At 48.9% G+C, this 23,955-nt stretch overlaps 3 protein-coding genes and 1 non-coding gene across 4 annotated transcripts in view; 2 read left to right on the top strand and 2 right to left on the bottom strand.

Annotated features, from left to right (window-relative positions):
• Positions 1–2,262: 2,262 nt before the first annotated feature.
• On the top strand, positions 2,263–8,377 carry LRRC14B (leucine rich repeat containing 14B). Its single transcript, XM_070412007.1, has 2 exons — positions 2,263–3,155; positions 6,609–8,377. Exons 1-2 carry the CDS (start codon positions 2,266–2,268, stop codon positions 7,252–7,254), a joined length of 1,536 nt encoding a protein of 511 aa, XP_070268108.1. The 5' UTR covers positions 2,263–2,265; the 3' UTR covers positions 7,255–8,377.
• Positions 8,378–11,539: 3,162 nt separating this feature from the next.
• CCDC127 (coiled-coil domain containing 127) lies at positions 11,540–17,999 on the bottom strand. Its single transcript, XM_070412004.1, has 3 exons — positions 17,895–17,999; positions 16,434–16,564; positions 11,540–12,836 (listed from the first exon to the last, which is right to left on the bottom strand). Exons 2-3 carry the CDS (start codon positions 16,552–16,554, stop codon positions 12,175–12,177), a joined length of 783 nt encoding a protein of 260 aa, XP_070268105.1. The 5' UTR covers positions 16,555–16,564; positions 17,895–17,999; the 3' UTR covers positions 11,540–12,174.
• Positions 15,698–15,823, bottom strand: LOC139009655 (small nucleolar RNA SNORA32). Its single transcript, XR_011471376.1, has one exon. It is a non-coding gene; the product is annotated as a small nucleolar RNA SNORA32 (small nucleolar RNA).
• Positions 18,000–18,117: 118 nt separating the features above from the next.
• Positions 18,118–23,955, top strand: part of SDHA (succinate dehydrogenase complex flavoprotein subunit A) — a 28,784-nt gene continuing 22,946 nt past the window's right edge. The window contains exon 1 of the mRNA XM_070412003.1: positions 18,118–18,226. Within this exon, the coding sequence (XP_070268104.1) occupies positions 18,164–18,226 (63 nt within the window). The 5' untranslated portion in view covers positions 18,118–18,163. The remainder of the gene's footprint in view (positions 18,227–23,955) is intronic.

Genomic DNA, 23,955 nt, shown 5'->3' with positions numbered 1-23,955 from the left:
TCACCAGGAAGCCCAGCTCCTGCAACCTGAGGGACGTGGCCGGGACAGCAGGGCCTCGCTCTGGGGTCCACATCCACGTCAAACACCCTCTGGTAAATCAGGTGAAGTCCCACTGCTCACACACCCCTCACCTGCCTGACTAGTGGGTTCTACCCTGGGAGCTGAGGCCTTCCCATCCCTCACCCCCCTGAGGGAGGCTGAGAGCGGACAGCTGCCTGCAGGACCCCGAGGGAGCGTCCACACCCCCCACGCACTCCCTCACATGCCACGCACCTCAGCAGGTCCTTTCCTCCCACTGCCCTTCTCTGCCTCTCCCCCCTTCTCTTGCTCTTTCTCTCTTCCTGTCATCTTTCTCTGTGTGCTTCTCTCTGTCTCTGTATCTCTGTTCCAGCTGTGACCCTCCCAGCCCAGAGCATGTCCACGTGGCCTGTGAGCTAACTGCTCCAGCCCTGCCCCAAACGATGGTGGTGGTGTGTATGTGTGTGTGTGTGTGTGTGTGTGTGTGTGTGTTGGGGATAGGAGGGAGATAGTCATTTAATAATTATTTAACAGCCATCAATGCCCAGGCTTTGTAGGGAGGAAATATTTCTCTACCCATTTTAGTAACAAAAAGCAGATTAACAAGAGAAAAGCAAACAGGTTTATGTAACATAAATTTTAGGTGACATGGAGCCCTCACAGGAAGCGAAGACCCAACGGGGATAAGCCCAAGCATTTCTCTATCAAGTTGAGTAGAGGCAACTGTGGAAAGTAAAGGAAGACAAGTTACTTACTGAGGTCTGTTTGCTCAGATTCTCTGGCCTGACCCCTCCCTCCTGGTGCAGGAAGGGTGACTTACATGCAGCTTTATTTTATTTTTTAAAATATGTTTTCATTGATTTCAGAGAGGGAAGGAGAGGGAGAGAGAGAGAGAAACATCAGTGAGAGAAATATTGATTGGCTGCCTCCTGCACGTCCCCTATTGGGGATCGAGCCCACAACCCAGGCATGGGAACTGAACCAGCGACCTCCTGGTGCACAGGACGATGTTCAACCAACTGGGCCACACCAGCCGGGCTCACATGAAGCTTTAGCTCCTGCTTTTAGGAAGAAAGGGGGAGGTTAGCACCTGCTATTGTTCACGTGCCTTTAGCTCAAAATAATCCTGATGCCAACGTGGTATATTTGGCACATCGTATTCTGCCACCCTTCAGAGTGGAGAGTTGAACTCGGCATCAGGGAGGCTGCATGGCTCCTGGGACTCCCACTCGACCTGCAGCAGTGCCTGCCTCCTTGGTCTAGGCTAGGGCAGCGGTTCTCAACCTGTGGGTCGAGACCCCTTTGGCGGTCGAACGACCCTTTCACAGGGGTCGCCTAAGACCATCCTGCATATCAGATATTTACATTACGATTCATAACAGTAGCAACATTACAGTTATGAAGTAGCAACGAAAATAATTTTATGGTTGGGTCACAACATGAGGAACTGTATTTAAAGAGCCAGAAGGTTGAGAACCAGTGGTCTAGTGTCAGCGATGAGGACACTGCAGGGGGGGAGGGAGGGTGCTGAGCCCGCATCTCCCAGCTGCTGTCAGCCAGGCCCACAAGGGACTGTCTGCATGTCCTCCCAGCTCACTCAGACCATGGCTCCCTCCCGTGGAAGTGGGGAGGCCACAGGCTGCACAGGGTCCTCAGAATAAATGAAGAGAAGGGACGAAGCAAAGTGCCGATGCCTTATGGGGCTGGCACAACAGTTGTCAGAGGTGCCTACCCCCATCCTTGGTACCAGTCCCTATTCCCAGAAGTAAGGCCGGGGGGACTCCAGCCCCCAGAGGTTCTGTGAAAGGCTTGTTAGCCCAAGGCTGACCTTGTTCTGTGCTCCTATAACTGTGGACGGGGTTAGAGCTGGGGCAGATGCGCTCCACCAGGAGACTGCCCTGGGACCAGCTTACTGCAGCCCCCAAGCACAGGCCACCCACCCCTGCAGTGGGCACAGGCGGCACTTTTATGGGGCCCAGACCTCCCCTGACCTAAGCACTCAGCTCTGCTTTCACCAGCCGAGCTCCACAAAGATATGCCGGCTGCCGCCAGACACTTCGCCCAGAACCAAACGGGCCTCCAGGACCAAAATAACCATCAGATGACACAGGGCTGGCCGGCCACCTCCCTCCCGAAGGCAAGCTGCTCCCAGCAGCTGCAGCTAAAAATAGTGGCGGCATACACGTGTCTTCGGGAGAATCACAAGGGGAGAGCCCTGTCCTGCCATTGCCACCGCAGGTGGGCAGGATGAAGTCCCTGCGCTTTGCTTCTGCCGAGGCCCTGGCGTCCCACCCCCAGGTGGCCCTGCAGAGCCTGGACAGCGTGGCCCACAACCTCTACCCACTCCTCTTCAAAGCCAGCTACTTGCTGGAGCAGGCGGAGGTGATCCGCACTCTGCTGCAGCGGTGGCCACTGGAGGAGTTCCGGCTGGGCGCGCTGCTGGGGCCCAGCCCGGACCACGCTGGTGACCTGCGAGACCGGGCCTGCAGGGCCTGCCTGGAGGCCTGCCTGAGGGGCCTGGCGGACCACGTGCTCCAGGGCAGGGGCCAGCGGCGGCTGCAGTTGGCTGACCTCACGGGAGTCCGAGATGTGCAGGTGCAACAGTGCCCCTGCGGGAGGGCGCTGGGCCGGTGGGGCCGCACAGAGCTGCTGGCGAGGACCTGCTGCGAGCTGCAGGCGGACCCCCATGCCGCCCAGCATTCTGTCAAGGTCCTGGCTGATATCTTCGTCACGGATGGAAACTTCCAGTTGGTGGTGCAGGCCCTGGGGCCGGCAGCTCCCGCCCCACTGCGCCTGCGCTGCCTCTCCTTCCGGGCGGACAGCCTGGACCCCAGCCAGCTCCTGCAGGTGCTGTGTCTGGCGGGGCCTGGCGAGCTGCGCAGGCTGCAGGTGGTGCACAACGTGCGGCTGCACGCGGGCCACGTGCAGCAGCTGCTGGCCCAGCTGCACTTCCCCCAGCTGGTCTCACTCACCCTGCCTGCCAAGGCCTTTGACACGCCCCCTGCCTGCGCCCCAACTACCGAGGGTGAGGACCCCCTCCTCACCTCCATCGCTTGGGAGCTCAGCCAGATGACCCAGCTCACCGAGCTGAGTGTGGCTTTCTCCACACTGACCGGGAACATCCAGAAACTGCTCGGGTGAGTCTGGGGTGACCAGAGGGAGGTGGCAGGGTGGGTGCAGTCTCGGCTCACAGCCTCTTACCTGGGCCAGGGTGACACGGGACCCTCTAAAGCTAAAGATGCACCAAGAGCCCGATAGATGATGGAACCTTGTTACTTACAAGAGGCCCAAGGCAGGAGGGGGCAGACATGGGAAAGGGGTGGGGGTGTAGAACTGGGAACTCACGGGGGACTGTTTTCAGTTAGTAAGCTACAGAGAAAATTACTGATTAGCAAACCAATAACACAGAAGTAACTATATTAGTGTGTTAATTACTTGTTATGGTAACAAATTACCCCAACACTGGGCTGAACAAGCTTGCCTCTGGGTTGCCTCCGGCTGTTGGTGGACTGTGGTCTCCTTGAAGGCCTGGTGGGCGGAAAAGTGGGCGATCTGCCTCCAGGTTCACTCACCGGCCCCGGGCCCCCGGCAGGTGGCCTAGGCTCCTCCTCACACAGGCTCTCCACAAGCCTCTGGCTCCCCCCCACACCTCCCCTACCCCCCCCCCACCCCCCACCCCCCCCCCCCCCCCCGCCCAGGGCCAAAGCGCCCCGGGGGGAGGGCTGTCCTCCTCTCCTGTGTCCTCACTTTTGCATATTGTGCGGGTTAGGAGCCAGTCACCACACAAGATAGGGAGCACCAGGGGGGCTGTCGGGCCACCTGCCATGAATATACTTATAAAAATTTATAGAAAATCGAGCTTCTCATTTCTTGAGCCAGGGAGTGTGAGGAGCCCTTTCCTAGTTTAGGGAGGCCTTTGCTTACAGGTGTTTCTCTTTTATGCAAGTTAACCCAGAACTGCCAGCCCAGGTGGCTGGAGGCCACACTCCCTCTCCTCTCCTACAGGTACCCCAGCTCCCCCAGGTCACCCATCTCTGTTCCTCCACCCCAATCTGCCAGGTAGAGGACTGAGGGCTCCCTTCCTCCTGTCTTCAACAGGACATCAATCTCCTACACAGAAAAGGTGGCCGCCAAGCCCACATACTAGTAAAATCTGACGGGTGACTAGCTCCCTGGGACCTTCAGGACAGTCCTACATTTGGCTGGCTTGGTCCTCGGCCCAGATGTGCCTTTGTGCTGGGGGAATGTGTCCCACAGCCAGAGGGACCCGTCACAGGCCTGGCAGGGCTGTCATGTCAGCTCAGCCCCTGATTTGCCTTCTCATTATCCAGCATACCCTGACCCTCCACTGGGTGGAGCCCATGCTCCATAACGTACCTCAATCGGGCTGGTTGCTGAGCACCTGAGGTCCCTGGCAGGTCCAGGTGTGGAGGGTCAGGGAACGCACACTCCTGAGGTCACTTTGAGACTGAGGAACAGGCTTCTGCACAGTAGTGGAGAGGGGACCCCAGGTGGGGATGTGGTAGGGTCAGGGGTCAGCAGGGAGTGGGCAGTGTGAGAGAGGTGGCAGGGGAAAGGAGGAAAAGAGGGAAGGGCTCCAGCTTTTCCTGAGTGAGCAAAGTCCTGGAAGTTCTGAGCAGGAAGGTGGATGATCTGTGTGTGTTATCTGTGTGACAAAGGTCACTCTGACCTCTTTGGTGCACACAATGCACCTGGGTGGAGGGTTAAGGAGACCCACATAGGAGGCGTCAGGAACCCACGACCACCTCCGTTTGGTGATTCCTAGGAGGATTTAGCACAGAGAAAATCCTCACAGCTGTGATTTATCAAGAAAAAGGATACAGCACAATTTCAAAGGGAAAGGCACGTGGGACAGGGCTGGGAGGCCTGACAGGAGCTCCCAGGTCCTCTCCCAGTGGAGTCCCTGGACTCACTTTATCCCTCAGCACTGTGTAAGGGCCCCTCTACCAGGGAGCTAGTTACACGGCCATGCCCAGGGTGTGTTGTGGGAGCTGGTAGGCGGGCTCTTCAGCCGGGAGCACACCCAGACTCCAGGTCCCAGAAGGAAGCAGGGGCTTGGTACGAACCAGCTTATTTGTACAAACAATCCAGGGCCAGGGACCACCCAGCCCCAAGTCCCATCCCCAGACGCAGGGGCTGGGTGGTCCCTGGCCCTGGATTGTTTGTACAAATAAGCTCCCAAGATCGACAGCCAGGCCCGTACTGTTGGCCCTTTGGTACATAGCAGGCCCTGCCAGTCCAGGTAGGAGAGTACTAGGCTAGGACCATCTGTGAGCAGGGCAGGTGGTGAGCAGAGCTCAGGCCTGGACTTGATGTGAGGGAGGATTGACAGGATTTCCTCGTGGGTAGGTGTGGCATGAGAGAAACGGAAAGAGTAACATTCACCCATGGAGCCCAGCAAGGATGCAGAGAGGGCGCTGTGAAGTAGACAGCAAGTGCGCAGCTGTGCAGGTCCGTGGGCAGACGCCAGGCACCGAGCGCACACATAGTACAGGTGCAGGAGGTGGGAGGGGAGGCAGCTCCAGCAGGGGCATGGACAGGACAGAGAACTGGACCCCGGGCATCCTTCTGTGCCCAGCGCTCACCTGGTGACACCAGGCACAGGTCCTGAGTCCCGAGTATGACTGGACCGAGAACAGGCATCTCTCACAGGCCCTTGGTGCATGCTCTTCCTGACTGAGGACCGCAGCCCCGAGCAGGGTCACACCCCGGCTCTGTGTCTGTTGCTGTGGGGCCACCGACATCAGAAGGGAGAGCTTTTAGGTCCCAGGCAAGGCCACACCTGGACTAGATGGCTCCAAGGCCCTAAAACTGTGTGGCTTTCGCTCTTGAATGAAACCCAGGCATTTCATTTCCTGCTAGTTCACACGCATCTCACTGCCCCAACCAGTTTCTGAGCAAACCTTCTCTACAGAGACCTCTGTGGTCACTTCCCCACCAAGAGAGGTGACACAACAGATTCACCCTTGTAGGAGCTGTGGACAAGGCCAGACCTGTAGTGAACTCTTCACTACACGCAGCCACACCACTGTCTCAAGGATGCAGCCTGGCCCTGGCCGGCTTGGCTCAGTGGATAGAGCATCGGCCTGCGGACTGGTTCAGTTCTGGTCAAGGGCACATGCCCAGGTTGTGGGCTCTATCCCCAGTGGGGGGCGTGCAGGAGGCAGCCGATCAATGATTCTCTCTCATCATTGATGTTTCTATCTCTCTCTCCCTCTCCCTTCCTTTCTGAAATCAATAAAAAAAAATTTTGTTTTTTAGAAAATGGATTGTAGTCTGCCTTTCTGGCCCCAAAACAGCCACAGACAGTAGATAAATGAGTGAGGCTGCATCCCAATAACAGTTTGTTCCTGGCGCTGAAATTTCCTGTCATTTTCTTATGTCACAAACTATTCTTTTGATTTGTTCAACTCTCAGAGCCATTTTAGCTCCCAGGCTGAGCAAAAGCAGGCAGCTGGTGGATTTGGCCCTGCAGTCATGGCTGCTGACCCCTGAGACAGTCACCTAACTGCCCCCAGAGCTCCTCACTGGGGAGCCTCTCACCTCTGCTGTTTTCCACCCGCCTGCAGCCCCCTGAGGACCCCGCTGAGAGCTCTGGACCTGGCCAACTGCTCCCTGAACCACGCGGACATGGCCTTCTTGGCAGGCTGCACCCATGCCGCCCACCTGGAGGTGCTGGACCTCAGCGGGCACAGCCTGGTCCACCTTTTCCCTTCGAGCTTCTTCAGGCTGCTGGGCCGGGCTGCGCAGACGCTGAGGGTGCTCACCCTGGAGGAGTGCGGCATCGAGGACCGCCACCTGAGCACCCTGATCCTGGCCCTGAGCCCCTGCCAGCAGCTCCAGGAGCTCCGCTTCCTGGGGAACCCGCTGTCGGCCTCCGCCCTGAGGCGCCTCTTCCTGGCTCTCTGTGAGCTCCCCAAGCTGCGGTGGGTGGAGTTCCCGGTGCCCAAGGACTGCTACCCTGAGGGGGCCGCCTACCCCCAGGACGAGCTGGCCATGTCCAAATTCGACCAGCAGAAATACGAGCTGATTGCCGAGGACCTGCGTGGGGTGCTGCTGCGGGCCGGCCGGGACGACATCCAGGTCTCCACACCAGTCTTCGGAAGTTTTGACCCAGATATTCAAGAAACAAGCAACGAACTTGGTGTTTTCTTGCTGCAAGCTTTCAAAACGGCCCTAGAAAACTTTTCCAGGGCTCTGAAACAAATGGAGTAGGTGGGCCCTGCGGCAGGCACAGCGGGTCTCACCTTTCAGCCGATGGATCCGTGACCCCGGGCCGGCAGCTTGGGCCCAGTGTTTGCGCCCTCACGACCATCATCCAAAGCACTTCTTAGTCCTGGCATCTGTTAGGCGCTATAGGAGATGAAGCCCTGCCTTCCCGTAGATGTGACGCGAGGTCACTTTAGGCTCAGAGCACAGCGACATGCAGGAGGGGAAATGCCCTGGGGTCGGTAGAAGCCCCCATCACAGCGGCGGGCACAGAGAAGCACCAGGGGACTGAGAGGGGCTGTCCTGGTCACGGTGCACCCCGCGCTGCGTGCGAGGTGCAGGCTGGTAGTGGTAGCGAGGAGGAGGTGGGAGAGAGGACATCAGCTGGCATGAGAGGGAAGAAATGAGAGTATATGTCACAACCAACTGGGAAAAGAGTGAAAGTGGAGAGCATGGGAGCCCCATGCTGTCCCACCCCCTCGCTTGTCCACAGTGCTGACGCTTACAAGGTGATGTCTGTTTGAATATTTACAGCAGCCAGTCGCATGGACTGTGGGCTTTGGTTATCAGTGGCTTTTGTCTACTTTTGAGCAGGGGAGCAGTGCCCAGGCTGCTGGCTGAGCCTGAGAGCACAAGGTGAAGGAACCACAGGGCCTGCCAGGAGGGTGTCTGCCACCGCAGGGAAACCACAGTGCCTGCAGTGACCTCACCTGCTGCCCTCAGACTCTCGGGCCCTGAGGAGGACGCTCTGCTCTGATCTAAGGGAGCTGTCCTGGCGCTGGAGAGGAGGACGCAGGTGGACTTGGTTTCCACGAGCTCTGATTAGTGCAAAGGTGATTATTAGGATGATTAAATACAAATAAAACAGAAGTGTGTCTTATTCAGATATGATTTTAATTTCAATGCGATTTAATTTTAATTTCAATGTGATTTTAAGTTCAGAGTTTATAAAGGAACCTATGAAATAAAACATTTTTCTTAAGATAGAAGCTAGTACCTGGTCTGGCCAAATCCTCCTCATGCCACAACCATCCCAATGTTCCATGAGGGTTTGCATCACTGTGTGAACAGGTGCTGCCCCCTCCCCTAGTGTGCCCCTCCCCAGGTGTGCCCCTCCCCAGGTGTGTCCCCACCCGGGAACTCCTGCCCTTTCTCCAGGTGTCTCCCATGCCTTTCTCCCACAATGGAGTGGGGTCTCTGGGGTTGGGTCTCCAGAGTGAGAGCCATCTCAGGGGTCTGCCTGCTGAGGGAGGCAGGAACCTTCCTTCCACTGAGTGGGCAGAAGGGGGAGGGAAGGGGTGACCTCCCATCAGATCTGCTCTCTGCTTACCTGCTGCATGTCTCAGCTCCATCATGCTGGTAGTCCCTGGAATCCTATCTCAGGCACATGGAGTTTGCTATTGTAAGAAGCTCTCAGCAAAATTTTTAATGATTTGATTATGCAAAGAGCAGAGTAGGTTCCACTGTTTGGGTCTGTGGAATTCTCTTGATGACAGACTTGGCCTCTGAGTGCCAGCCAGGTGGGACCCTAGCACGTGTGCGGCTGAGCCCGGCAGCTGTGGTACAGAAGGGCCCAGGGGTGCTGCGGTGACCCGGGATTTGGGGCAGGGCAGGCACACAGGTGTCTGCTAGTGGCAAATGTGCCCTGAGGTCCTAGGGAACAACCCATTCTTATGAAGCCCAAGAGGCTGAGAGGCTCAAGAGAGCCACCATGAAGCCAAAGGAGCAACCTGAGGGGACCGTGCCTCTGCCCAGTCCCAGTGCAGCAATTAACGTGTTCCTGTGGACCTGCTCAGCCCCGACCCTGAACGTGCCACTTCCAGCCACGAAGGATTTTCATTGCACCTGCTCAGCCTGCAACTTGTGGCTCTGACAACGCCTGATGTGGCAGCAGCTGTGGTGGGTTTCTGCCAGGGTCCAGGAGCAGATGTGGCCCACACACAAAAGCAAACTGGGCCTAAGAAAATGCACCCAGAAATGTCTAATCACTGTGCTGTACCAGGGGCCAGACAGGTGAATCGAATGGAGACTTGATGGGACCACCATGTTGGACACCATGGGGACCACTGTGATGGACGTAGTGAGACTATCATCCTGTACACTGTGGGGACCACTGTGATGGACACCATGGGGACCACTGTGATGGACCTGGTGAGACCATCATCCTGTACACCATGGGGACCACTGTGATGGACGTGGTGAGACTATCATCCTGTACACTGTGGGGACCACTGTGATGGATACCAGGGGGGATCACTCTGATGGACACTGAAGGACCACTGTGATGGACACCGGGGGTCAACCTTCCTGGACTTGTGGGAACCGCCATTTGGGTCACGGGACACTGCCCATGCTGCCCCTTCATCCCCTGTAGTGGATTAAGCATTGTTTTTCCTCGTGGAGTTCAGCACTACTTCCTGTTCCCCATCCTGGCAAAGAGAGGGCGCAGATTCAGGGGCTTCCACTTGGTCCATCCTAACGACCTTGTTCCAGACCGTCCTTTCTATTTACATATTCAGATGGCTCTTGAGCTGTTCTTTTTCTCCATTTTAAACCATTTCAGTTCAATAGTGTTTCACCGTAATCTCACTTTATCCAGACACCTTTTGGTACATCTGTGAAGCCATCAAATGCCACCACATTGTGTGAACATTTCAAACCTAATATCAATTTTAGAAAGATAGATGGCTTCAAATTTACACTCAATTAGGTTTGCTGATGGAGGCGGCGGTGCCATGCAAATACATGGCCGAATTTAATTTTCTGTAGAAAACTCGTCTTCCTAATCTTACAATCTAAATTGATTTGAATTATCTGAACATATCTAGCTGTTGAAGGGGGTGAGGCTGAGAGCATGTTGGAAATTAGAAAACACCATGAGGATTAACAATTCTCCTTGAAAACCATTCATCTACTAAATGCCCGGGTGTATTTTCCTTAAAGTCAAAACCAAGAGAAAAGCATTAAGTAGTTTACCCAAGGACATGTGCCAAATCAATGGAGTAACAGGAACTAGGATATGCACCAGATTTCACTGAAGGCATCAATTGCTCAGATCAGTGGTGGCAACATAGCAGAAAGACATTCTGAGCCTTTAAAGAAGTGTCAGACCACAGTGACCAGAACCCAGGAGCTCTGGGCAGAGCCACGGGCAGAAGACCAGCACCCATTTCTTTAAATGTATTTTTTATTGTTGATAGTATTACAGATATCTCCTATCCCCACCTCGCCCCCCGCCCCAGCACCCATTTTAGGGAACTTACTGAGGCAGCTTCCTCATCTCTAAAATGGTTCTGAAGATTTAAACATGTCAGCATAAAATATGTAAGGTTCAGTGTGCGGTATGTACCCAACGAAGAGTAGCTCTAGTGATCATACCCTACAACTTAACAGAAGTTCCCTATAAGCTTAATGTTTTTAATGTAAGTCTTATTGCCACATAGACAGACAAGCAGGCAGGCAGGGTGGAAACAGGATTTGAAACCAGATGGACCTCACCAGAGGCACTGCAAGGCCACTTTCATAATTGCACAGAAGTTACCAGCAGCTCTGGAGCCAAGCTGCCTGCATTCATACTGGCTCCAACATACCGCCAGGGTGACCTTGGGTAGGCTAACCTTTCCTGACCTCCATGCTACTTCCCTCCCCTGTAGAATGAGGATGTGCAGAAGAGTTCACACAGCAGGCCCGAGGCTGGGGTCCTCTGAAAGGTCTGCTTACAAGGTTGGCTCTTGGCTGGCATCTGGGGTCCTGTGTTTTGGAAGAGTTCCCACCGTTAACTAGTAAGAGTGCTCACTGTGCCTAAACTTTGTACAGTTTGGACTGAACACTTCCTTCTGGTATGTGGAATTTGTTGGGTACATGCCATGCCAGGCAGAGGGTGCCTATGTGATCAACCCTCAACAGAATCCCTGGGTGCTGTCTCTAAGGAGCGTCCCTGGTTCCCTGGTTGGCAACAACTCACATGGGGGTTACATCTGATCTCCTCACTTCGCCTGTGTGCCCTTTCTTTGTGTCCTTTCCATGTACTCAGTCTTAGCTATAAGCATAGATCTGCTGAGTCATCAAACCTACGGTGGTCTCGGGGGGCAGTAACATTACTGCGCAGGATTGGGGATAGGATTACTTGAGTGACGTGGAAAGCATAGTAAAGGATGACTCATATCAAACTAAAGGATGCTTTGTGAAAAACAGGGCCATGAGTGCCTGCCTACCTATTAGTTTGTGGCAAAAATAGAGATGATTTATGCAAAAACATTTTGTAAAGAGTAAAAAAATTACACAAGTGGTATTTTTTAAATTGTAGGTATCTTTTATTATATGTCACCACTAGTCAACAATATCTATTGAATGCAGACACAAGTCAAATTCCAAACATTCACTAGGGTATCAACCGGATACAAGAAACCCCCTTTCCCTTTGGTGGGAGATCTTTAAAACAATACAAAACCTTGACAATATTAGTATTTTCCTATTATCATCTGTTAGGCAGTTCTAATCCACTACCTGACAACTTCTAAATGTAATTTTAGAAGAGAAATAATTCGAGGGAAAAACAGTATTTATTTAGGGAGTGATAAAAGCAGACAGGAAATTTCTTATAGTGGGGATCACTATTGTATTTTGCTTTCCTAAAAACAATTTTACCCTAAAGCTAAGATATGAGGTTATACTCTCCGCTGAATAAAATGCTGATAGCTGAAAGACTGCTTCTGAGAAACTGCCTCCTGAATAACTGTGGGGATGGGGAGGAAACCCCGTGTCTGCTGAGGGCTGTTGTACCGCTCAGAAGCGCAGGCTGCGAGGCCCCTCAGTGCATGTGGCCACACACAGGAGGAAGGGAAAAAAGAAACCATCGGATAACCCAGAATGTCACAATGACAGTTTGACCTGAGTCATTAAAAGAAGTGTCATTTCATTCTTGTCTTACTCTTCTAGTATGGCTTTCTCTAATTTCTTAAACTTTCTCAGTTCGACAATTAGTTCCCAGTATTTGAGATAGAGCCACATGAGTCTCCCATTTTGGCGTTTGTTGGTGTTCCAGACATCACCACAGTAGGTATCATGCTTAAATATGTCGGTCAAGCCAGCTGCCATTTCTAGGTCAGCAGCAACTGGGTCAGTGGATGCTCGGACCAGTAAGTTCTTCTCTATCTCCAGCCGCTTGCTGCGAGGGAGAACCAGGCTGCAGTAGATACTCTGTCTTTCTGAAAGAGCGCCTTCAAACTCTTTCAGCAGCAGCTGGGCCCTCCTCTGCCAGTCTTCCTCCTTTTCCACACAGCTCAGATACGCACTTCTCAAGGGCTGCAACTGCCGCTTTTCTTTCATGACCTGAGCCCGTTCCTGTTCCAAAAGCTTCTTTTCTTCCACCAATTTGCGTCCCTGAACGATAAGGGCTTCTCGATAACTAGTCGTTCTGTTTTGTTCCTTTTCAAGTTCCAAAGACAACTGAGCAACGGCACGTCGGCTCTCTGAGATCATGGCATGGTACTTGGCTTCAAGATCCCGCTGGAAAGCAGCCGTCCTCTGACGGTATGCTTCTCGCTCTTTTTCTATTTCTTTTTGGGACTCCCTAGACCAAATCCAACCTGACATGAGTAAATTGAGGGAGACAAACACACATAATGAAAACCCAGAGCTGAAGTTCTGTAATCTTTAAAGAAAACATAAAGCAGCTAAGACATGATTTCAATAAACTCTTACGCCCTGAGAGTTACAAAAAATATACCACTTTGTATGAAACTATATAATAAGCAAAGTTCTTAAATCAGATAAGGGCTCCCAAAAGATGAGTATGACAGGCTGAAAGTAAGGAGTCCCCCTTTCAGTCTCCTAATTTTCCATGGCCAAGAAAAACCCACTGCTTTCTTTTGCTCTCTACTCTAGCCACAGTGCCCCCACATACTATTGGCAAGGTTTAAAAATTAATATAGGTTATTTGTTGAAAAAAATAAATATGGGTATAATTCAAATATTGTTGGCCAGGTTAAAGTAAATTTCAAAATGTGTCAGCTTTGCCTGGTCATCACTAGTAAATAGCTGAAGCCCCAGATGTTTGATTGTTATGATAGGGTTACATAAAAGTAAGGTGGAGTGAGAAGTTCAACGTCAAGACATGGTGTCAATGGGCTAGAGTCCGGGTGGTGAGCCTGACTTCCATGCCAACCTGAAAATAAGGAGGCAGCGCCACCCTTCTTCTACCAGAGCACTGCCTAAGAAGTCAGGCAAAAAGGTGTGAATGAAAACCACTCTCATAACATAATATCCAAGATGCTCAGGTTTCAATAGAAAATCACTCTTCATACCAAGAATCAGGAAGATCTCAAATTGACTTAGAAAAAGATAATCAGTAGCCCCAGCCCATTTGGCTCAGTGGATAGAGTGTTGGCCATAGACTGAAGGGTCCTGGGTTTGATTCCGGTCAAGGGCATTGTACCTCAGTTGCAGGCTAGATCCCCCAGGGCAAGGGCAGGAGGTAACCAATTGATTTGAGTTAACCCATTTTTTTTTTTTTTTTGTAAAATGTAAAACTAAAACTTTAAGAAAAATATAGGAGAGAATCTTTAGGACCTAGGGCTAAGCAAGAGTTCTCAGACTTGGCATGAAAAGCATGACCCATAAAAGAAAAGTTAATAAACTGGACTTCATCAAAATTAAAACTTTTTCTCTGTGAAATACTCCATTAAGAGGCTGAGAAGACAAGCTACATACTGGAAGAAGATGTCTGCAAACCAGAGATCCAACAAAGTACTAGAATCTAGAATATAATAAAAACTCAAAAGTCAATATTAAAAAAGTATCCAATTAGGAAATAGCTGAAAGACAGGAACGGACCTTTCATGGAAGAGGATACACTGATGGCAAGTAAGCAATGAAAAGATGCTCCACATCACTACCTGTTAGTGAAATGCAAATTAAAATCCCAGTGGACTATCACTACACACCTATAAGAATGGGTGAAGCAAAAACAAGTGACCACACCAAATGCTGGCGAGGATGCCAAGAAACCGGATCACTCACACTCGGCTGGTGAGAATGTAAAATGGTACAGCCACTCTGGAAAACGCTTTCTTAAAAAACTAAACATGGACTGACTTTCATGAAAGCTGACAAAATTAGGTGGTTTTTATGACTCAGTGATCTGCACTGTGCCTGCTTCTCCATGAGACTAAATCCAGCCCTAAGGCGTTGACATTTAGAAGTTCACCAGCCTGCCATCCTGCAAAACACTACTTAACGCTTGGAAAGACTACCTGTTGCCTGTGGCTAGGATGATGAACTTGGTGAGTGAATTGAAAGGTTTAAAGTTACAATTACTAATGCTAATGTAATAATTAGTTTTGAAACTGGAAGAAGCCCCGAAGGGACTTTCATTTTCCGTTTGTTTTTCAGACTCACCTCTAGCTTTTATAGCTTTTCAGAAAAACCTTTACTTTTGAAGTTCTTGCTCTGGTACTTTTGAAATGATGCTTCTGTCCCTGAGAAGGGTTGAGGAATATTTTATTTTTTCTTCTTGGTTGTCTTGCTTAGGTAATGTGATCAGAGCATTCTTATAAGGATTCTCCAAAGTGTAATTACATGGTTGAGAAATTATATTGCAATATAAGGGTGTTAACTAGACCCCTAGAATAGTTTAAAAGTAAAGGCAGATAAATGATGTTGATAAACTCTACTCCTGTCAACCTCCACTTCCTCTATGCCAGCTCGTGAGCCTGAGAAATCCAGGCTTGTAATAAAGCCTCTCCATAAAAAGTATCACTGCTAATAGAGGGAAGCTTTTGCTTTTCTTTTATTTGGATATACATTTTCTCATATTCTTTTTTTATCTATATATATTTTTATTGATTTCAGAGAGGAAAGAAGAGGGAGAGAGAGATAGAAACATCCATGATGAGAGAGAATCATGGATCGGCTGCCTCCTGCAAGTCCCCCACTGGGGATTGAGCCCACAACCCGGGCATGTGCCCTTGACCCGAATCAAACTTGGGACCTCTCAGTTCGCAGGCCGACGCTCTATCCACTGAGCCAAACCGGCGAGGCCATTTTCTCATATTCTTTTTTTTTTTTTTTTAAGTATAAAGGACTTTTATTATTTGTAACATAGGCACAATTATTTAAAGTTAATAAACTTTTATTTAAGGAATTTCATATGTTCTGAGTTCTTCCACTGCCTTAGTTCCTCCTGAGTTTGAGTCTTAATCATCTTATTCCCTTTTTTGCTCAATCATTATGTCATCTCAAGTCAGTCCTATATAATAGGAATAGAGATTATCATGATCACAAATTGTATGGTAACTGAGAAGGGCTTGCTAGACAAAGGACATCAAGCCCCAGACATCTAAAATGGCTGTCATCAAATCTGATTCCCAAGGACTATTACAGAAATCTCCTATAGCTTGTGTCATATCTATAGTGGACTGTGATCTAGCAATATAAATCTAGGTTAGTAAAATGTTCCCAGTAGGCTGAATGCTATGCTACCAACATAGCAGAAAAAAAACCTATTGGGGAAATGTTTTGTGGTCATGTCCACGGCAAATGAGAAACTGCATTCTAAAAGCCTTAGTAATGACCACATTTTCTCATATTCTTAATGCCAATGCAGAACCATGGGATATGACAAAATATAAAACCAACTTCTAAATATCAATTTATCATGTAGTGATAATTACAACTGATTGGTGACAGGTAATTTCCCCAAAGTGGTGCAAAGTTACTTCAAACCAGAGAGAACTTCTGGCCAGGTGAGCAGGTTCCACAGATGAAGTTTGCCAAAGACTGACTGCTAAACATTAAGCAGACATCCACAGCTGGTGTGTGATCTTTTGTTTTTTTGGCCCATTTTATTCTTCCCTACCTCCAGTCTTTATGAGGGCAACTGAAGCAAGGGAACCCGCTTCAGAGCAATAAAGCCTTTGAAAGGAAGACAACGGTTATTAATACCCACGCCACACAAAATGCTTTTAAATATCTTGTCATATTTAACCCTCACAAAACATCAAGTAATTCGGATTTGCTACCTCCCGTGGACAGGGAAACTGAGGCTCAGAGAGTAATTTTCCCAAGACACACCATTTGGGATAAAACTTGGGCATACACTTGCTTTTGTCAGGTCTCAAAGCCCGAGGTCTTTAGATTCCACACCATCAGCCCAGAAAATCCAACTCAGGAAAATTGTGACTTACGAAAAGCAGCCAATCCCAACATGGGAACCAATAGGGCATAATTCCATTTGCTTCCATCACCCCCATCATCCCTGTAATTGGGCCGGATATTCCAATTTGGGGGGTCATTTAAGTTATTCATGAAGATATACCTGAAGTAAACAATAAAACCATTAACCATACAAAAGGAATAAAACACATCTGTCACAATTTTATCATCTACTTGGCTCATAGGCATCCTTTTTTTCTTCCAGAAAACTTTACTCGGACTATGTATGTGTTGCACATCACTGAATCTTGTAGGATCAAAAGAAGAAAGCAACAAGACCTCAGATAAAAGCAGCTCACAGTATTGTGGGGACAGACATGTCTCAATAACTGAAATAACGAGTAGAAGGAGGAAGGTGCCGTAGTTAAAAATGTTTAAAATTATGGTTGTACGTTAAGATATATAAATAGGAAGGTGTCAAAACACTGGCTGCTTTAGGAAAGGTGACAGGCATTGAGGGCAGAAGCCCAGCAGCTTGCAGACCTTTCTGCCGGAAGCTGGTTTCTCTGCATCACCAGGCTGGGGCCTCATGTTAATATGCATTGGGCACGTCACTGAGTGCCTACACTAGGTTGGGCTTTTTCACAAAATACAGTCATGAGGGCTTTCGGCCTGTTTCTATGTTGACTGCCGGTGACAAATCATAGACTGATGACAAAAGAAATAGTCAAAGGATCGTTAAGAAAAAAGAAGTTCAACTCGATTTTGAAAAATCTTAGTGGGTTTTTCCAATAAGCACTTGTTTAACACCTAAAAACCTAAATTCTAATAGGCAATAAAGAGGTGCCAAAAAAATATGGCTCAGGACTTCAAGTTAAGTTTATGGTAACCATGGAATAAAAAAGTTATACTGAACTGCATGACTTTAAAGAACATGTGGGAAATGCAGTGTTCATTCCTTCGGGGCCTGTGGCCTGAGGAAACATGTGATTCTAATAAAAGCAACGTAGTCCTACATATAGACACAGGTAGTAAGGCACAAATATATTCTTCATGGCCTTATTTACTAGTAGCAAAAATTTGGAAACAACCTAAATGTCAATAAAATTGGAACGGTCGCTTGTAAACGTACTCAAAATATTCAAAATTATGTTGCACACAACTGCGCCCCAAAATGATCTTAATAGTAATCGAAAGTTATGTAAAAAGCGGGATGATGACCATACTACTTCTGAGTATACTATTATTATTCCCCCGCCACTTCCTTCCACAAAAGGTCTCAGACATCTCATAACAGAACGAAAAACAGAAACATCATCTGGACCGCTGGTGACATCAGGCGAGTGCGTAAAGGCACCTAAGCCCGGAGCGGAACCGGACCCTGGTCGGGTCTTCAACCCGCTCACCATGGGGGCTTCCACAGGAGAGACTCGGCCCGCCCCCGAACACAGCCCAGCCTCCAGCTCCCCGAGCGCGCGGAACCCATAACCTACCCCCTAGCCGGGAGCGCCGAACAGAAGAATTTCAGTACAGCAGGGTCCACGAGTCCTCTCTGCGCAGGCGCGGTGCCCCTACACTAGCCCCCGCCCCGGGTCCCCGCGAGGTGCGCAGGCGCAGTTTCTCTTCCAGCCTGGACCCCGGGGGCAGCGTGGTGCGCAGGCGCAGTGTCCTCCCGCCTCGACCCTGGGCGCGGCGATTTGCGCAGGCGCGACTGGCGCGGCTGATCGCGGGGACTGGTGAGACTGCGCAGCGGAAGCTGGACATGTCGGGGCTCCGGGTTGCGTCGAAGCTGCTGCGCCCCAGACGCCTGGGGCTGACCGGGACGGTGAGTCAGTACCGCGGGCCGGGCCCGGTCCGTCTGGGCTGGGGCGGGCGGGGCCGAGGTCTGTGCAGGTGGTCCCTGCAGGCCAGGGTGGAGCTGACGCTGGAACCCCGCGCCCCCGTCTCTGATCTGCACGGGCTGGGGACGGCCTGCAGACCAGAGCGGGTAGGACCCGCGGGGCCCCCCGAGAGGGTCGGACACCATCAGGGGGGCAGCTGGACTTTTTGTGAAGCCGGCCGGGCCGCGTCCCCGTGAAGGTCATATGCTCCCGCGAGCCTTCTCGGGATCCCCTTCTGTCCGGGGTGTGGATGCCCCTTGGGCCAAGGTCTCCTGGCCTCCGCACCCCGCACTTGAAGGAGAGGAGGCGGGCCTGCCCAAGGTCACGCCGTCAGGTAGCGGCCTGCCGGTGCCCCAGGCCTTGCAATCCCCAAAGGCCGGTAGAACTGGGGTGGAGGCGGGGCCTTGCGTTTGGCCGGAGGCGCCGGCGGGGCGGGGCACTGCCTACAGTCCGGACTGATCCCCGCAGCCCCTCGGTGGGGCGATGTTGCAGCCGAGGCCCCGGTGGGGTTCGAGCCCGTGCTCCCCGCCGGCCCAGTCTTTGCCGCCTAAGGCGGGGTGAGGTGGAACGCGTGTCTAACAGCCGCACCTCGGCTTGCCTTGCAACTGTTTGCAAAATCTGGGCTCCTTTCGAGAAAGCGCAGTTGTGTGTCCACACCGAGGCCTGGCAAGTAAGTTTAGGCCCTTCGTTTTGGGTTTTGTGTCTGGGCCTTTGTGCACACGTTTGAAAATTGGACGAAGAATGTGGACACACCGACTGCAGAACCGCATTTGGGAGAGGGCGCCGGACGTTCGTGTTCCTGCGCTACCTGCGGAGGCCGGGGTCGGGGAGGAGGGTGGGGAGGACCCGCAGAGGGTCCCTTCCGCTGCTCTCCGTGCCGGGTTTGTCAGACGTGCTCTTTGCAAGTCCATCCTCAGAGTCCATCTTTCATGGATTCTCTAAGCACACTAAATTTAGAGCATTTAGTTGTTGGTTCTTTTAAATTAATTTGTTCACCCACCTACTTAGTAATTTAATTTCAGCGTAAAAGTTTCAGTAGGAACCAAGGCATTCAACAGTGTTGACATGACGTATGTCTGTAATTATACCTGCAGTTGTCTTCTTGAAAGCTATATACTAAAAAAATGACGTTGAATATGAGAGGGTTTAGTCAACCATTCATCCTATCCTGCCAACACCAGAAAGCATTTTATTTTATTTTACAGAGTGATGGGAAGGGAGGAGGGGGAGAGAGAGAGAAACATTCTCCCCCACCCCCACCCCTACCCCCACCCCCGGATGGGCCCTTGACTGAGACTTGAACCCCTCGACCCTTTGGTCCCAGGGCCTACGCGCTAACCACTGATCAACCTGCCAGGGCCAAAATATTTTAAATACTTGCAACGTGCTTACTGACCAGAGGCACCTCCCACCCCCATTTTGGGCTCTAAAATACAGGTAGGGAGTCCAAGTGAAGTTCATAGTCTGTGGAGTATTTTTAGTCGGCCAAACATGAGCAGGCTTGTGCTTCTTACTTGTTAGGTGAAATGGCAGATTGGTAACTGGTGGTGATTGAAAAAGGGCTAAAGTGTCAGTCCTGAACCCTTGCATTCCTTGTGCAGACTAAGACCCTCCAGCCTGTGGAATTTCCTTCACCCATCACCTATCCTGTGTCAGTTTATGAAAACAAAAGCTGTTCTTTATCCAGGCTGGGCTAGAATTCTGGCTCCAGCTTATAGCTGAAAATGGGTGAGGTTCTAAGCACAAGAGGTCAGTGTGTGTAAATCTTTGGTATTGATTGGAAGTGATGTTCTTTGAAGTCACCAATTAGCTGCCAGCACTTTACTTACCTTCATTTTCTCCTTGAATCTTCATCACTCTCCCGTGTTTAGGTAGTTGTAAACATGATGGCAACATAGAGATAGTAAAATTGAACAAGGTAGGCCTATAAAAGATGGCCCTGATGAAGATAGGTTTTCCTATGGAAATTAATTCTGCCCTCAAGCAATATATTTATTGGAGATTAAGACTGGCAAAAACAAAAGCATCAATTTGACAGAACAAAAGAAAGAGAAATTTATGATGCCAACTGAGACATGTCCATGCAAAGTAGATGATGAGGATAATTTGAATCAAGTCCACAGAGAAGTTTTCTTTATCTCATTTTGTACAATTCTGTGGTGTTTCCAAGTCATTTAATATTTACAGATGCTTTCAAATTACAGAATTATCAAATCTGTTTTGCCTTTATTTCCTTTCCAGTTGTCCTAATGAACTGACACAATTAGAACTGCCCAGACTTTGAGACCCTTGTCCTATCTAAGCTAACTTATTTTCTTTGCATTTATTGTTCTAAATATGTTTTAATGGTGTGTCTAAAATTACTTTATTTTTTCTTGGTGTAAAAGAGTACTAATCCCATAGAGTTTTGTGTCGTGTGTAATGTTTTTCCTGATTCACTTGAATAATTATGGTTTGGCTTTTATATATAACCTGGATGGATATTCATCTTACTTTGGAGTTCCAGATATTTTTTTCCCCCCAAGGGTCCTTAGATAGGAGGGAAAGTACAGGATCTGGAGTTAGCCGGGCAGACCCAAGTTCAAAGCTCAGGTACCCTGGATAGATTCAGTTTCTCTGTGGGGTTAATGAGGACTCTGATGTAATATGTGAAATCTGTGTGTGTGTTCATCTGAGCCAGGACCCACAGCTGGCAGGCTGTGCTCAGTAACCTTGTGAACTATATTATAACCTTGTCAGCTGTATTTTAAGCATCCCTATTTTTAAATTTTTAATGAAAATAATTACACATAGTTGTTAAAAAAAAGAAAAAGTCAATGAGTGCAGAAGGCCTTATAAATGAAAAGGAGTGAGACACACCACCCCCACCACCCCTTCCTTTCCACAGACCTGTTCCCCAGTGGAATCAATTCTAAATTGTTTCTGGTATTGACTCTTGGTATTTACCTCCTTTTCTCTAGCTAACATGCAGGTGCATTTTTATCCATTTTAGACATGGACTTTTGCTGGTAAGGATTTAGTTTACTTAAACCACAGTCTCAGCTCTCCCAATATAGTTATGTAATCACTTTTCAGATTCTCTGTTGGCTTCTTTTGTAATTGTATAGATTATACTTGCAAATGAGTTTCTTGTTCATCATTTGTAGGTTCTATTAGTTGAGGATTTCCCCCACTTTGCTAGATTGATGATATCAGTATCTCTATTCTTCTCCTTTCTTTGCTCTCCCATTTACCTCCTAATTCAGTCACCTATACTATTAAAAGGTCTGAGTGTTCCTTTTAGTTGTACCTTAGGTAGATTTCCCTATTCTTCATGCTGCCCTGTTAGAAAATGTTTGATGGTTCTCTTAAAAAAAAAAAAATTTAGTAAGTGGCACAAAATTAGTTTTATCTAAAGGCAGAAATTGGGTTACAATTGGACTCTCCAAATTCTACAGTCAGATTTAAATACAAAAGTTAGTGTTAGTATTTTCCACAGGGAGACAGTGTAATCATTTGTTGAAGATTTCATTATAGTAGCTGCCCCTTTTTAAGTGTGTTTCTTTTTTTTTTTAATATATTTTATTGATTTTTTACAGAGAGGAAGGGAGAGGGATAGAGAGTCAGAAACATCGATGAGAGAGAAACATCGATCAGCTGCCTCCTGCACACTCCTCACTGGGTATGTGCCCACAACCAAGGTACATGCCCTTGACCAGAACCAAACCTGGGACCCTTGAGTCCGCAGGCCGATGCTCTATCCACTGAGCCAAACCGGTTAGGGCTAAGTGTGTTTCTTTATTTAACATGAACATCCAAATAAGTACTTAGGGAATCTCACTGTTCTGTTTTAACTTTGTATTACAAAATGTATCATTCTTATTGGTACTGTTACCTATATCTATATTATAGATATCTGATTACCTATATCTAAAATTATTTCAGTGACAATTCTTTGTTAAAATATGATTTTGCCATTTAAAAAATTAAATTGAAGCAGAGGAATTTTGTTCTTTTTAATTCATTTTCTGAAGGAAAAAACTAAATTGCCCTATGTCAGTAAAAACAAATGTGCTTAAAAATAAATTGGAGAAGTTAAGAATATCGCTCTTGTAAGTTCATCTCTATTTGAAAATACAAGAAGCTACTTTGTAATTGGAGCAATGAAAATAAACTCAAATATATGTGCCAGTCATCATTCAGTCTCAGGGTTAGAGGGAGCTTTAAAGGTAGAAGCCACCTCTGACTTCCTCACAGGTGGTTAAGCCATCCATCCCGGCCTGAGTCCTTGCATCTTAGAGCAGCGGTTCTCAATCTGTGGGTCGAGACCCCTTTGGGGGTCAAACGACCCTTTCTCAGGGGTCGCCTAAGACCATCGGAAAACACATATATAATTACATATTGTTTTTTGTGATTAATCACTATGCTTTAATTATTATTCAATTTGTAACAATGAAATTGGGGGTCACCCGGCATCACCACTGTCTTAGAGCAAAGTCCACTTAGTTTACAACAGCTCAGTGAGAGTTCATTTTGTATTTTGTCAAATTCTCTTCCCTATAATCCTCACTTGTTTGCTCTACAGAATAATTTTTTTAACCCACATAGTAAATAACTTCTCTTCTAAATTGCAGAATACTTGAAAGCATCTCTCATATCCCCTTTTGTCATTATTGAATGTACTTATTTTCTAAAACTGTTCTTTAGTTTTGTTAATCCTCACCTGAGGATTTTTTTTCCCATTGATTTTTAGAGAGAGTGGGAAGGAGGGAGGGAGGAGAGAGAGAAACATCCATGTAAGAGAGACATGTGGGTTGGATACCTCCCACACATGCCCCAAGGTTGGGGTCACGCCAGGGCTGGGGATCAAACTTGCAACCCAGGTATGTGCTTTGTCCCAGAATCTAACCTATGACCCTTCCTGTGTGCTGACCGGCGCCCTAACCACTGAGCATGCCAGCCAGTTGCTGGCCATTTTAGTATATGAAGAATGTTGCTTCTCATACTCCGCTGTGATTTCATTAATACCAGTTTTGTGTAAATGTTTATAGGATGGGACCTTTAAGCCGAGACTTGGAGAATTGTAGAGGTTCCCTAGGGATCGGCCAGGAACAAGTGTCCAGGTGCTGTGGTATAGATAGATGAGAGGAGATGTGGCTGAGGCCCAGTGCCAATGCGGAGAGTGGCGAAGCATCGCTGGGCCTGGAATCCTCAAGTGTACAGTGCAGGGATAACGGCCCTGGTACCTCAGTGTCACAGCCACCAGTAGAGCCTGTTCTAGAGCATTGATCTGCTACAAGGTCCCCTGTCTTCCCAGTGAACTGCAAAACCTCACAGACGGGTGTAGCTTCAGTGATTCAAAAAAAGTGCTTCCTTGTTTGCAAAACTACCACTTACGCAATGTAGATGTCTTCCCCATTGTCCATTTAAAGTAACATAAATTCAGAAATTAATGTGAAAGTATACCTTGTTCATTTCCTAGCTGAGTCAGTAAGTATCCTGTTTGGAACCAGCTTCATCTAGAAGTAGTTTCCCTAAAGTGTCAAGTCCCCTTTGGGCTTGTCTGAGTCCTTAGCCCCTGCTCTACCCTTCAGGTTCAGTACAGGCTCCCAGGTGAGGTTTCTAAGTGAGGGGAGCATCCAAGTACATACATAGGTTAACTACTCAGGAGAGGAAATTTAATTACCAGCCCCCT

The sequence above is a fragment of the Myotis yumanensis genome, unplaced genomic scaffold (assembly GCF_028538775.1).
Source record: "Myotis yumanensis isolate MYYU_CA2020_CCGP unplaced genomic scaffold, mMyoYum1.0.hap1 SCAF_4, whole genome shotgun sequence".
Taxonomy (NCBI): Eukaryota; Metazoa; Chordata; class Mammalia; order Chiroptera; family Vespertilionidae; genus Myotis; species Myotis yumanensis.
The sequence above is the reverse complement of the archived record's forward strand: the minus strand, read 5'-3'. Positions and strand labels throughout refer to the sequence as shown.

Excerpts from the sequence above, each read along its gene's own strand:
- LRRC14B (XM_070412007.1), top strand. The coding sequence starts at position 2,266 with ATGAAGTCCCTGCGCTTTGCTTCTGCCGAGGCCCTGGCGTCCCACCCC. Across the intron at positions 3,156-6,608 it reads AACATCCAGAAACTGCTCGG|CCCCCTGAGGACCCCGCTGA; the intron begins GTGAGTCTGGGG and ends ACCCGCCTGCAG.
- CCDC127 (XM_070412004.1), bottom strand. The coding sequence starts at position 16,554 with ATGAATAACTTAAATGACCCCCCAAATTGGAATATCCGGCCCAATTAC. Across the intron at positions 12,837-16,433 it reads GTTGGGATTGGCTGCTTTTC|GTTGGATTTGGTCTAGGGAG; the intron begins GTAAGTCACAAT and ends TACTCATGTCAG.